Genomic DNA, 15,890 nt, shown 5'->3' on the forward strand with positions numbered 1-15,890 from the left:
GTGTGTTTTGTTTGTTGTGTGTGTGTGTGTGTTTGTGTGTGTGTGTGTTGACGGTGGTGTTGGTGCAGGTATGTTCTGGGCAGCACAAAGACCAAAGACCCCAAGCACATGTACTACCTGAAGAGGTTCATCGCCGAAGCCCTCAAAGGTTAGTCAGTCATGTGACCTCCTCACCTTCATCATCATCATCCTCATCATCATCATCATCATGGTGTCCCGCAGCCATCGTGGTGGATGGCGTCAACGTGGTAGGCTACACGGCGTGGTCGCTCATCGACGGCTTCGAGTGGCATCGCGAGTACGGGATCAGGCGAGGACTTTACTACGTGGACTTCAACACCCCCGACCTCAAGAGGGAACCCAAAACATCTGCCACCTTCTACAGGTGTGACACGTGTGTGTGTGTGTAGGTGTGTGTTTGCGGCTGGGTGTGGTGATGCGTGCACTTGGGGACTGTCAGGTTCAAACACTGATGACATCTATTAAACAAGACAAGAAGCAAGGAATTAAACAGAGACAGAATTCAATTTGGCTCAATTCGAGGTGAGACGCCTGGACATCTGTACCCTTGCACGGTGTCTCAGCACGCTCTGCCGAAAGATTGCACACCCTCCTCCTTTTGTTTGGGCCTCCCCTGACCACGTGGCAACAGCTGCTTGCAAAGGGACGGGGGTCGTAAACAGCCATCGCCTTTGGTTACAAAACAGTTCAAAAGAAAAGGTCGGTTCAAAAAACAGGTGGTAAAAGAGGTTCGTAAAAGAGTTAAAAAAAGCGGTGCCTGGAGGGGAGTCGGGCCCTGCTTCCTCTCCGCTTTGTAGTTCTTGGGTCACGACGATATCTTTCTGTCGATTACAATACATGAAAGAAACGGAACACCTTCTTGTTGCTTCCCATCCTACACAGTGGAGGATTACAAGCCTTCTGCTTGGTAGGTTCAAAGACACGTTTTGGCTTCTCGCCGGGAACTCGTTGAACTTACCGTATTTTCCGCACTATAAGGCGCACCGGATTATAAGGCGCACTGTCAGCTTTTGAGAAAATTGGAGGTTTTTAGGTGTGCCTTATAGTGCGGAAAATACGGTAGATACAATTATTCTAACAGGCATAGGCGGAGTCCAAAAGACCGGATCACCAGCAGTCCCCTGCAACTCCAGCCGGTCGAAGGTCATCATGGGTATCTCATGCCACCGGAAGTGAAGATGGTGGGTGTCAGGTTCAAACACTGATGACATTTATTAAACAAGACAGGAGGCAACGAACCAAACAGAGGCAGAATTCAATTTGGACTCAATATTGAGGAGAAAACGTGTCGACCTGAAACCTCTTACAGTACCAAAAGATTGCACTCCTCCTTCTTTATTTGACTTTCCCCCCCCACCTGACCACGGCTGCTTCCAGAGGGAAGTGGGTCGTAAACAGCGTTGCCTTTGGTCACCGAACAGTTCAAAAGAAGGGGTCGTGAAATAGTTCAAAAAGGGTTCATAAAATACTTCAAAAAGAGTTCGTCTGGAAATTGGGCGGATCCTGCCATCTGTCCGCTTTGAAGTCACTGTGGAGTTTTACGAGCCTTCCTCCTGGTAGGCCCCAAAGACGGCTCCCGTCCGCCTGCCAGGAACTCACTGTAGTACAAAGCTTTTGTGATCATTTAGAAACAATTATTCTGGGGACGGCGTGGCGTAGTGGGTAGAGCAACCGTGCCAGAAACCTAAAGGTTTCAGGTTCGCTCCCCGCCTCTTACCATCCAAAAATCGCTGCCGTTGTGTCCTTGGGCAGGACACTTCACCCTTTGCCCCCGGTGCCGCTCACACCGGTGAAATGAATGAATGAATGGTAGGTGGTGGTCGGAGGGGCCGTAGGCGCAAACTGGCAGCCTCGCTTCCGTCAGTCTACCCCAGGGCAGCTGTGGCTACAAATGTAGCTTACCACCACCAGGTGAGCGCTTTGAGTATCTAACAATAGAACAGCGCGATATAAATCGAATCCATTATTATTATTAACAGTGGGAGTGAGGATTGGACACTCACACCCTCACCCTAATCCTTACCTCCGTGCGAGCCCCTTGCTCACCCCCCCCCCCCCCCCCCAACTCCCGTCAAGAAGCCCTGTGGCGGCATGGAATGGCGGCAGACAAAGGCCAAGGACGTGGCTGGGAGTGTCTAACCCAACCACGCACAGAGGCGGCAACTGAGCGATGGTCGTTGTGACTGCGGGGTGAAGCAGCGAGGTAGCTTCCATTGTGGCACTGATCTCCCCTGAAAGGGGATGGACCTGGAAAAGGTGATCCAAACATGATCTGCTTCTCCTACTCCAGACGGTAAGCTGCAACTGTCGGAGCATCCCCCCCTCGCGGTCTAAAACACAAGAAAAAAATATAGCAACCTATGCATCGCTTCGTGGAATGTCCGCACACTATTGGACTTGGCCGGGACAACTGCGAGGCCCCACCGTAGGACAGCACGTGTGGCCCTGGAGCTCGCAAAGCACATCATGGATATTGCAGCACTTGGGGAGGACTCCCTGACCGAGGTTGGTGCAGGCTACACCTTCTTCTGGAAAGGGGTCCCTGAAGGCCCTCGCCGCATCCATGGAGTAGGCTTTGCTGTGAAGTCCCAACTGCTGCAGCGCATCCCAGAATCTCCCGTCGGCATCAATGAAAGACTGACGACATGGCGTATTCCCCTCACAAAGGAACGCTTCGCCACCCTCATTAGTGCTCATGCACCAACTCCGGATGCCGAACACAACATCAAAGAGGCTTTCTACCGGGAACTTGACTCCATCATAAACTCATTCTCCTGTGGTGGACACAGAACACCTGGTATGGAAGGCAGTTACTGGCCAACACGGAGTGGGGAAAATGAACAGCAACGGACTTTGGCTACTCCACCTCTGTGCAGAACACCATCTGGTCATCACCAACACCACCTTCCAGATGAAAAACTGTCTCAAAACTACCTGGCAACACCCCCGCTCAAAGCACTGGCACCTCCTGGACTATGTTTTGTCCAGCAAAGAGATAAACGGGATGTTCTTTCCACCAGAGTCATGCGCGGAGCAGAGTGCTGGACCGATCACCTCATGCTTAGGACCAAACTCCTCATGACCATCTAACCCCGTTGTCCATGGACAGCCCCAAACCGGAAACTCAACTGCACAGCACTAAACAGCTGCACCACCATAGACAACCTCTGACGGCACCTTGTAAGCAACCTTGATCAGATCCCTGAGGAATCCACTGACTGGCCAGCTCTGCGCGATGCCATCCATAGAGTAGTCTGAGTGGCGCTCGGCCGCTCAAGGAAACGCCATTAGGCCTTCAAAAGATCCTTGGTTTATCCTGGGAAGACTGAGTCCCCTACAATGAGATCCTGGAGACCTTCAAAGGCCTTCAAAAGATCCTTGGTTTATCCTGGGAAGACTGAGTCCCCTACAATGAGATCCTGGAGACCTTCAAAGGCCTTCAAAAGATCCTTGGTTTATCCTGGGAAGACTGAGTCCCCTACAATGAGATCCTGGAGACCTTCAAAGGCCTTCAAAAGATCCTTGGTTTATCCTGGGAAGGCTGAGTCCCCTGCAATGAGATCCTGGAGACCTTCAAAGGCCTTCAGAGGCCTTCAAAAGATCCTTGGTTTATCCTGGGAAGACTGAGTCTCCTACAATGAGATCCTGGAGACCTTCAAAGGCCTTCAGAGGCCTTCAAAAGATCCTTGGTTTATCCTGGGAAGACTGAGTCCCCTACGATGAGATCCTGGAGAGCACCAAATCTAGCTGTATGGAAGCAGCCGTGGCCAAAAGCCGCCTGCGGTGGCTAGGACACACCATAGTTAAAAGTTAACGTAGCAATGATTGTCACACACACACACACAATAGGTGTGGCGAAATTATTCTCTGCATTTGACCCATCACCCTTGATCGCCCCCTGGGAGGTGAGGGGAATCATTTTTGGTGATTTAACCCCCAATTCCAACCCTTGATGCTGAGTGCCAAGCAGGGAGGTAACGGCTCCCATTTTTATAGTCTTTGGTATGACTCTGCCGCGCTACCGATCTCAGGGCGGACACTCTAACCACTAGGCCACTGAGTAGTCCTGCCTGATCACCGCCTGCCCCGCCAGGTCCTCCACAGCCAACCATACGAAGCGAAGCGTGCTGTTGGTGGACCAAAGAGGCGCTACAAGGACTACACCAAGGACCTTTTGAAGCGTACTTCCATCAACCCCGGCATGTGACCGCTTAGCTCGGCGGGCCACTTGTGCCAGAGTCCCAAACAAACCACAGCAACCAGCAAAGAAGGTCTGAGAAACGTGCCCAGCGACACAGGAGGACAGCCGGCATCCCCCCAACGTCGGAGCTCCCCTGACCCATCTGGGGAGGGAAGTGCGGCATCAAGTGGCATAAGCGGCAACATCGCTGAAACCCTCCTCACCTCTATGGAGCCAGCGTCATCATCGTACACCATGGACAGCTAAGTGTGTGTGTGTGTGTGTGTGTGTGTGTGTGTGTGTGTGTGTGTGTGTGTGTGTGTGTGTGTGTGTGTGTGTGTGTGTGTGTGTGTGTGTGTGTGTGTGTGTGCGTGTGTGTGCGCGTCACTAAACAGGAAGTTCTGTTTCCCTTCAGTCAGCACAAAGTCTTACAGCAAGTTAGACTTTAACTTTTTACTCTGATTACTCATTATTAACTCAAATACTTTGCATCAGTCCATCTGAGATTAATCTCGGGCCCAGCGAAGCCGGCGGCGTTTCCGGGTGTTGTTGATAAATGGCTTTGGCTTTGCATAGTAGAGTTTTAACTTGCACTTACAGATGTAGCGACCGACTGTATTTACCGACAGTGGTTTTCTGAAGTGTTCCTGAGCCCATGTGGTGATATCCTTTACACTTTTTGATGCAGTACCGCCTGAGGGATCAACTGGGGTTTGAAAAAGCAGTTTGAATGTTATTGTATTACCTAATTTTTACTCTAGTATTTAACGATAGAAGTACTTTAGCTAGTACTCTATTACTTCAACTGTTACTGCATTACGTAACTTTTACTCTAGTGTTTAACAATTGAAGTACTATAGTAATCTATTACTTTAACTGTTACTATATTACCTAACGTTTACTCTAGTAATTAACGATATAAGTACTTTAGCTAGTACTTTATTACTTGAATGTGATTGTATACCTAACTTTTACTGTAGTATTTAACGATAGAAGTACTTTATTTAGTAATCTATTACTTGAATGTGATTGTATACCTAATTTTTACTGTAGTATTTAACGATAGAAGTACTTTATTTAGTAATCTATTACTTGAATGTGATGGTATTGACTTTGGTGGTGGTGTTGTTTACACAGAAGTACTTTAGCTAGTAATCTATTACTTGAATGTGACGGTATTACCTAACCAAGACTGTTGGGTGGTGGTGTCCACACAGAAGTACTTTAGCTAGTAATCTATTACTTGAATGTGATTGTATTACCTAACCAAGCGGTGGTGTCCACACAGAAGTACTTTAGCTAGTAATCTATTACTTGAATGTGATAACCAAGTGGTGGTGTCCACACAGAAGTACTTTAGCTAGTAATCTATTACTTGAATGTGATTGTATTACCTAACCAAGACTGTTGGGTGGTGGTGTCCACACAGAAGTACTTTAGCTAGTAATCTATTACTTGAAAGTGATGGTATTACCTAACCAAGACTTTTGGGTGGTGGTGTCCACACAGAAGTACTTTAGTTAGTAATCTATTACTTGAATGTGATGGTATTACCTAACCAAGACTTTTGGGTGGTGGTGTCCACACAGAAGTACTTTAGTTAGTAATCTATTACTTGAATGTGATGGTATTACCTAACCAAGACTTTGGGTGGTGGTGTCCACACAGAAGTGCTTTAGCTAGTAATCTATTACTTGAATGTGATGGTATTACCTAACCAAGACTATTGGGTGGTGGTGTCCACACAGAAGTACTTTAGCTAGTAATCTATTACTTGAAAGTGATGGTATTACCTAACCAAGACTGTTGGGTGGTGGTGTCCACACAGAAGTACTTGAGCTAGTAATCTATTACCTGAAAGTGATGGTATTACCTAAGCAAGACTTTGTGTGGTGGTGTCCACACAGAAGTGCTTTAGCTAGTAATCTATTACTTGAATGTGATGGTATTACCTAACCAAGACTGTTGGGTGGTGGTGTCCACACAGAAGTACTTTAGCTAGTAATCTATTACTTGAATGTGATGGTATTACCTAACCAAGACTGTTGGGTGGTGGTGTCCACACAGAAGTGCTTTAGCTAGTAATCTATTACTTGAAAGTGATGGTATTACCTAACCAAGACTGTTGGGTGGTGGTGTCCACACAGAAGTGCTTTAGCTAGTAATCTATTACTTGAATGTGATGGTATTACCTAACCAAGACTGTTGGGTGGTGGTGTCCACACAGAAGTACTTTAGCTAGTAATCGATTACTTGAATGTGATGGTATTACCTAACCAAGACTGTTGGGTGGTGGTGTCCACACAGAAGTGCTTTAGCTAGTAATCTATTACTTGAAAGTGACGGTATTACCTAACCAAGACTGTTGGGTGGTGGTGTCCAAACAGAAGTGCTTTAGCTAGTAATCTATTACTTGAAAGTGACGGTATTACCTAACCAAGACTGTTGGGTGGTGGTGTCCACACAGAAGTGCTTTAGCTAGTAATCTATTACTTGAAAGTGATGGTATTACCTAACCAAGACTGTTGGGTGGTGGTGTCCACGCAGAAGTACTTTAGCTAGTAATCTATTACTTGAAAGTGATGGAATTACCTAACCAATACTGTTGGGTGGTGGTGTCCACACAGAAGTACTTTAGCTTGTAATCTATTACTTGAATGTGATGGTATTACCTAACCAAGACTGTTGGGTGGTGGTGTCCACACAGAAGTGCTTTAGCTAGTAATCTATTACTTGAATGTGATGGTATTACCTAACCAAGCGGTGGTGTCCACACAGAAGTACTTTAGCTAGTAATCTATTACTTGAATGTGATGGTATTACCTAACCAAGACTGTTGGGTGGTGGTGTCCACACAGAAGTGCTTTAGCTAGTAATCTATTACTTGAATGTGATGGTATTACCTAACCAAGACTGTTGGGTGGTGGTGTCCACACAGAAGTACTTTAGATAGTAATCTATTACTTGAATGTGATGGTATTACCTAACCAAGACTGTTGGGTGGTGGTGTCCACACAGAAGTGCTTTAGCTAGTAATCTATTACTTGAAAGTGATGGTATTACCTAACCAAGACTTTGGGTGGTGGTGTCCACACAGAAGTACTTTAGCTAGTAATCTATTACTTGAAAGTGATGGTATTACCTAACCAAGACTGTTGGGTGGTGGTGTCCACACAGAAGTACTTTAGCTAGTAATTTATTACTTGAATGTGATGGTATTACCTAACCAAGACTTTGGGTGGTGGTGTCCACGCAGAAGTACTTTAGCTAGTAATCTATTACTTGAATGTGATGGTATTACCTAACCAAGACTGTTGGGTGGTGGTGTCCACACAGAAGTACTTTAGTTAGTAATCTATTACTTGAATGTGATGGTATTACCTAACCAAGACTGTTGGGTGGTGGTGTCCACACAGAAGTACTTTAGTTAGTAATCTATTACTTGAATGTGATGGTATTACCTAACCAAGACTTTGGGTGGTGGTGTCCACACAGAAGTGCTTTAGCTAGTAATCTATTACCTGAAAGTGATGGTATTACCTAACCCTGAATGTGATGTATTACCTAACCAAGTGGTGGTGTCTACACAGAAGTACTTGAGCTAGTAATCTATTACTTGAAAGTGATGGTATTACCTAACCCTGAATGTGATGTATTACCTAACCAAGTGGTGGTGTCTACACAGAAGTACTTGAGCTAGTAATCTATTACCTGAAAGTGACGGTGTTACCTAACCAAGTGGTGGTGTCCACACAGAAGTACTTGAGCTAGTAATCTATTACCTGAAAGTGACGGTGTTACCTAACCAAGTGGTGGTGTCCACACAGAAGTACTTGAGCTAGTAATCTATTACTAAAGTGACGGTGTTACCTAACCAAGTGGTGGTGTCCACACAGGAAGGTGATCCAGAGGAATGGCTTCCCAGAACTGCCAGAGAACCGTCCAGCACAAGGAGTCTTCCCATGTGACTTTGTGTGGGGTGTGTCTGCCAACTCCATCCAGGTCAGTGCCTTGCTCAGAGGTCATGGCAGGCTCCTTCCTGACCCTGACACCTTCCTGGTGTGGGTGGAGCAGGTGGAGACCACGGCCAGTCAGTTTGCAGACCCCCGAGTGTACGTGTGGAACATCTCCAACCAGGGAGAACTGGTCCCAGTGGGAGGTGTGGTAGCACCACCCGAACAACAACACCCGCACTGCGCCCATTATGTCAGCATACGCCAGCAGGTGACCTTTGACCCACACATCTCAATATAGTCTTTTATTCTCACTTTATCATGTTTTATAGTCTTTTATTCTCACTTTATCATGTTTTATAGTCTTTTATTCTCACTTTATCATGTTTCATAGTCTTTTATTCTCACTTTATCATGTTTTATAGTCTTTTATTCTCACTTTATCATGTTTTATAGTCTTTTTTTCTCACTTTATCATGTTTTATAGTCTTTTATTCTCACTTTATCATGTTTTATAGTCTTTATTCTCACTTTATCATGTTTTATAGTCTTTTATTCTCACTTTATCATGTTTTATAGTCTTTTATTCTCACTTTATCATGTTTTATAGTCTTTTATTCTCACTTTATCATGTTTTATAGTCTTTTATTCTCACTTGATCATGTTTTATAGTCTTTTATTCTCACTTTATCATGTTTTATAGTCTTTTATTCTCACTTGATCATGTTTCATAGTCTTTTATTCTCACTTTATCATGTTTTATAGTCTTTTATTCTCACTTGATCATGTTTTATAGTCTTTTATTCTCACTTTATCATGTTTTATAGTCTTTTATTCTCACTTTATCATGTTTTATAGTCTTTTTTTCTCACTTTATCATGTTTTATAGTCTTTTATTCTCACTTGATCATGTTTTATAGTCTTTTTTCTCACTTTATCATGTTTTATAGTCTTTTATTCTCACTTTATCATGTTTTATAGTCTTTTATTCTCACTTTATCATGTTTTATAGTCTTTTATTCTCACTTGATCATGTTTTATAGTCTTTTATTCTCACTTGATCATGTTTTATAGTCTTTTATTCTCACTTGATCATGTTTTATAGTCTTTTATTCTCACTTTATCATGTTTTATAGTCTTTTATTCTCACTTTATCATGTTTTATAGTCTTTTATCCTCACTTGATCATGTTTTATAGTCTTTTATTCTCACTTGATCATGTTTTATAGTCTTTTATTCTCACTTTATCATGTTTTATAGTCTTTTATTCTCACTTTATCATGTTTTATAGTCTTTTATTCTCACTTTATCATGTTTTATAGTCTTTTTTCCTCACTTTATCATGTTTTATGGATTTTCATTAATATCTTTTGTGGCAATAAGGTAATATACTGTTAAGTAATACACTGTAAGGTGTAAGGTAATATAATATAAGGTAATATACTGTAAGGTGTAAGGTAATATACTGCAAGGTAACATAATATAAGATAATATACTGTAAGGTAACATAATATAAGATAATATAGTGTAAGGTAATATACTGTAAGGTGTAAGGTAATATACTGTAAGGTAACATAATATAAGGTAATATAGTGTAAGGTAATATACTGTAAGGTAACATAATATAAGATAATATAGTGTAAGGTAATATAATGTAAGGTAATATAGTGTAAGGTAATATACTGTAAGGTAACATAATATAAGATAATATAGTGTAAGGTAATATAGTGTAAGGTAATATACTGTAAGGTAATATAATGTAAGATAATATAATGTAAGGTAATATAATGTAAGGTAATATAGTGTAAGGTAATATAATGTAAGGTAATACAATGTAAGGTAATATAGTGTGAGGTAATACAATGTAAGGTAATATAATGTAAGATAATATAATGTAAGGTAATATAATGTAAGATAATATAGTGTAAGGTAATATAATGTAAGATAATATAGTGTAAGGTAATATAATGTAAGGTAATATAGTGTAAGGTAATATAATGTAAGATAATATAGTGTAAGATAATATAATGTAAGGTAATATACTGTAAGGTAATATAATGTAAGATAATATAATGTAAGATAATATAATGTAAGGTAATATAGTGTAAGATAATATAATGTAAGGTAATATACTGTAAGGTAATATACTGTAAGATAATATAATGTAAGGTAATATAGTGTAAGATAATATAATGTAAGGTAATATACTGTAAGATAATATAATGTAAGGTAATATAATGTAAGGTAATATAGTGTAAGGTAATATACTGTAAGGTAATATAATGTAAGGTAATATAGTGTAAGATAATATAATGTAAGATAATATAATGTAAGGTAATATAATGTAAGGTAATATAGTGTAAGGTAATATAATGTAAGATAATACAATGTAAGGTAATACAATGTAAAGTAATATAGTGTAAGGTAATATAATGTAAGATAATATAATGTAAGGTAATATAATGTAAGGTAATATAGTGTAAGGTAATATAATGTAAGGTAATATAATGTAAGATAATATAATGTAAGGTAATATAGTGTAAGATAATATAATGTAAGGTAATATACTGTAAGGTAATATAATGTAAGGTAATATAGTGTAAGGTAATATAATGTAAGATAATATAATGTAAGGTAATACAATGTAAGGTAATATACTGTAAGATAATATAATGTAAGGTAATATAATGTAAGATAATATAATGTAAGGTCATACAATGTAAGGTAATATAATGTAAGATAATATAATGTAAGGTAATATAATGTAAGGTAATATAATGTAAGATAATATAGTGTAAGGTAATATAATGTAAGATAATATAATGTAAGGTAATATAATGTAAGGTAATATAGTGTAAGATAATATAGTGTAAGGTAATATACTGTAAGGTAACATACTGCAAGATAATATAATGTAAGGTAATATAATGTAAGGTAATATAGTGTAAGGTAATATAATGTAAGATAATATAATGTAAGGTAATACAATGTAAGGTAATATACTGTAAGATAATATAATGTAAGGTAATATAATGTAAGATAATACAATGTAAGGTAATATAATGTAAGATAATATAATGTAAGGTAATATAATGTAAGGTAATATAATGTAAGATAATATAGTGTAAGGTAATATAATGTAAGATAATATAATGTAAGGTAATATAATGTAAGGTAATATAATGTAAGGTAATATAATGTAAGGTAATATAATGTAAGGTCATACAATGTAAGGTAATATAATGTAAGATAATATAATGTAAGGTAATATAATGTAAGGTAATATAATGTAAGATAATATAATGTAAGATAATATAATGTAAGGTAATATACTGTAAGGTAATATAATGTAAGGTAATATAATGTAAGGTAATATAATGTAAGGTAATACAATGTAAGGTAATATACTGTAAGATAATATAATGTAAGGTAATATAATGTAAGGTAATACAATGTAAGGTAATATAATGTAAGGTAATATAATGTAAGATAATATAATGTAAGGTAATATAATGTAAGGTAATATAATGTAAGGTAATATAATGTAAGGTCATGTGTTTTGGTGGGCAGGTGGATGAGATCCAGGCGGTGGGTGTGACCCACTTCCACTTCTCCCTGAACTGGTCATCAGTGGTACCAACAGGTGAGGTGGGTGGAGCCAACAGAACCCTGCTGGAGTACTACAGGTGTTTCTGTACTCACCTGCTGCACGCCAACATCACACCTGTCATCACCCTCTGGCACCACACCCGCCTACGCAGCAGCTTGCCTCACGCCCACACCTGGCTGCACAGGTGACACCTCAACACAGTGTGACTCTTCAAACTGTCTCACTACTCAACACAGTGTGACTCTTCAAACTGTCTCACTACTCAACACAGTGTGACTCTTCAAACTGTCTCACTACTCAACACAGTGTGACTCTTCAAACTGTCTTACTACTCAACACAGTGTGACTCTTCAAACTGTCTCACTACTCAACACAGTGTGACTCTTCAAACTGTCTCACTACTCAACACAGTGTGACTCTTCAAACTGTCTCACTACTCAACACAGTGTGACTCTTCAAACTGTCTTACTACTCAACACAGTGTGACTCTTCAAACTGTCTCACTACTCAACACAGTGTGACTCTTCAAACTGTCTCACTACTCAACACAGTGTGACTCTTCAAACTGTCTCACTACTCAACACAGTGTGACTCTTCAAACTGTCTCACTACTCAACACAGTGTGACTCTTCAAACTGTCTTACTACTCAACACAGTGTGACTCTTCAAACTGTCTCACTACTCAACACAGTGTGACTCTTCAAACTGTCTTACTACTCAACACAGTGTGACTCTTCAAACTGTCTCACTACTCAACACAGTGTGACTCTTCAAACTGTCTTACTACTCAACACAGTGTGACTCTTCAAACTGTCTCACTACTCAACACAGTGTGACTCTTCAAACTGTCTCACTACTCAACACAGTGTGACTCTTCAAACTGTCTCACTACTCAACACAGTGTGACTCTTCAAACTGTCTCACTACTCAACACAGTGTGACTCTTCAAACTGTCTCACTACTCAACACAGTGTGACTCTTCAAACTGTCTCACTACTCAACACAGTGTGACTCTTCAAACTGTCTCACTACTCAACACAGTGTGACTCTTCAAACTGTCTCACTACTCAACACAGTGTGACTCTTCAAACTGTCTCACTACTCAACACAGTGTGACTCTTCAAACTGTCTCACTACTCAACACAGTGTGACTCTTCAAACTGTCTCACTACTCAACACAGTGTGACTCTTCAAACTGTCTCACTACTCAACACAGTGTGACTCTTCAAACTGTCTCACTACTCAACACAGTGTGACTCTTCAAACTGTCTCACTACTCAACACAGTGTGACTCTTCAAACTGTCTCACTACTCAACACAGTGTGACTCTTCAAACTGTCTCACTACTCAACACAGTGTGACTCTTCAAACTGTCTCACTACTCAACACAGTGTGACTCTTCAAACTGTCTCACTACTCAACACAGTGTGACTCTTCAAACTGTCTCACTACTCAACACAGTGTGACTCTTCAAACTGTCTCACTACTCAACACAGTGTGACTCTTCAAACTGTCTCACTACTCAACACAGTGTGACTCTTCAAACTGTCTCACTACTCAACACAGTGTGACTCTTCAAACTGTCTCACTACTCAACACAGTGTGACTCTTCAAACTGTCTCACTACTCAACACAGTGTGACTCTTCAAACTGTCTCACTACTCAACACAGTGTGACTCTTCAAACTGTCTCACTACTCAACACAGTGTGACTCTTCAAACTGTCTCACTACTCAACACAGTGTGACTCTTCAAACTGTCTCACTACTCAACACAGTGTGACACTTCAAACTGTCTCACTACTCAACACAGTGTGACTCTTCAAACTGTCTCACTACTCAACACAGTGTGACTCTTCAAACTGTCTCACTACTCAACACAGTGTGACTCTTCAAACTGTCTCACTACTCAACACAGTGTGACTCTTCAAACTGTCTCACTACTCAACACAGTGTGACTCTTCAAACTGTCTCACTACTCAACACAGTGTGACTCTTCAAACTGTCTCACTACTCAACACAGTGTGACTCTTCAAACTGTCTCACTACTCAACACAGTGTGACTCTTCAAACTGTCTCACTACTCAGTCACTTCATCACATTGTCCAACACAGTGTGACTGTTCAAATTGTGTCATGTTACCCTGGCCAAATATACTCCTGCCTTGTTTTTAATGAATACTTAGGCCTGCTACTGTATTTTAAAGTTGTAATTTAGCTAGTATTTTATTACTTTAACTGTTACTATATTACCTAACTTTTACTCTAGTAATAGTAGAAATACTTTAGCAAGTATTCTATTACTTGATAGATACTGTATTACATAATTTTACTCTAGTATTTACCCATATAATTACTTTAGCCAGTAATCTATTACTTGAATGTTACTGTATTACCTAACCTTTACTCTAGTATTTAACGATAGAAGTACTTTAGCTAGTAATCTATTACTTGAATGTTACTGTATTACCTAACCTTTCCTCTAGTATTTAAGGATATAACTACTTTAGCTAGTACTTAATTACTTGATTGTTACTAGGTTACCTTACTTTTACTCTAGTATTTAATCATATAAATACTTTAGCAAGTATTCTATTACTTGATTGATACTGTATTACATAATTTTATTCTAGTATTTAACAGTACAACTATTTTACCTGGTACTCTATTACTTGAATGTTACCTAACTTTTACTCTAGTATTTAATGCTGGAAGTACTTTAGCTAGTATTCTATTACTTGAATGTTACTATATGACCCAACTTTTACTGTAGTATTTAACAATATAAGTACTTTAGCTAGTACTTTATTACTTGACTGTTACTATATTACCTAACTTTTACTCTAGTATTTAACAATAGAAGTACTTTAGCAAGTAATCTATTACTTGAATGTAACTGTGTTAGATACATTTTACTCTAGTATTTAACAATATAACTACTTTAGCTAGTAATCTATTACTTGAATGTTATTGTATTACTTAACTTTTACTCTAGTATTTAACGATAGGAGTACTTTGGCAAGTAATCTATTACTTGAATGTTACTGTATTACTTATCTTTTACTCTAGTATTTAACGATAGGAGTACTTTAGCAAGTAATCTATTACTTGAATGTTATTGTTACCTAACCTTTACTCTAGTATTTAATGATAGAACTACTTTAGCTAGTAATCTATTACTCGAATGTTACTGTGTTACATAAATTTTACTCTAGTACTTAACGATAGAAGTACTTTAGCAAGTAATCTATTACTTGAATGTAACTGTGTTAGATACATTTTACTCTAGTATTTAACGATATAACTACTTTAGCTAGTAATCTATTACTTGAATGTTATTGTATTACTTAACTTTTACTCTAGTATTTAACGATAAGAGTACTTCAGCTAGTAATCTATTACTTGAATGTTACTGTGTTACTTATCTTTTACTCTAGTATTTAACGATAGGAGTACTTTAACAAGTAATCTATTACTTGAATGTTACTGTATTACCTAACCTTTACTCTAGTATTTAACGATAGAAGTACTTTAGCTAGTAATCTATTACTTGAATGTTACTGTGTTACGTAAATTTTACTCTGGTATTTAACGATAGAAGTACTTTAGCAAGTAATCTATTACTTGAATGTAACTGTGTTAGATAAACGTTACTCTAGTATTTAACGATACAACTACTTTAGCTAGTAATCTATTACTTGAATGTTACTGTATTACTTAACTTTTACTCTAGTATTTAACGATAGTAGTACTTTAGCAAGTAATCTATTACTTGAATGTTACTGTTACCTAACCTTTACTCTAGTATTCAATGGTAGAAGTACTTTAGCTAGTAATCTATTACTTGAATTTTACTGTCAGCTAACTTTTACTCTAGTATTTAACGATAGAAGTACTTTAGCAAGTAATCTATTACTTGAATGTAACTGTTACCTAACCTTTACTCTAGTATTTAATGATAGAACTACTTTAGCAAGTAATCTATTACTCGAATGTTACTGTGTTACATAAATTTTACTCTAGTATTTAACGATAGAAGTACTTTAGCAAGTAATCTATTACTTGAATGTAACTGTTACCTAACCTTTACTCTAGTATTTAATGATAGAACTACTTTAGCAAGTAATCT

At 38.9% G+C, this 15,890-nt stretch overlaps 1 protein-coding gene across 1 annotated transcript in view; it reads left to right on the forward strand.

Moving 5' to 3' along the window:
• Positions 1 to 15,890, forward strand: part of kl (klotho) — a 30,731-nt gene that overhangs the window by 6,323 nt on the left and 8,518 nt on the right. The window contains exons 3-7 of the mRNA XM_062046969.1: positions 69 to 148; positions 223 to 385; positions 8,098 to 8,203; positions 8,276 to 8,425; positions 11,725 to 11,948. Of these exons, the coding sequence (XP_061902953.1) occupies positions 69 to 148; positions 223 to 385; positions 8,098 to 8,203; positions 8,276 to 8,425; positions 11,725 to 11,948 (723 nt within the window). The remainder of the gene's footprint in view (positions 1 to 68; positions 149 to 222; positions 386 to 8,097; positions 8,204 to 8,275; positions 8,426 to 11,724; positions 11,949 to 15,890) is intronic.

This window comes from Entelurus aequoreus, linkage group LG05, assembly GCF_033978785.1.
Source record: "Entelurus aequoreus isolate RoL-2023_Sb linkage group LG05, RoL_Eaeq_v1.1, whole genome shotgun sequence".
NCBI lineage: Eukaryota > Metazoa > Chordata > Actinopteri > Syngnathiformes > Syngnathidae > Entelurus > Entelurus aequoreus.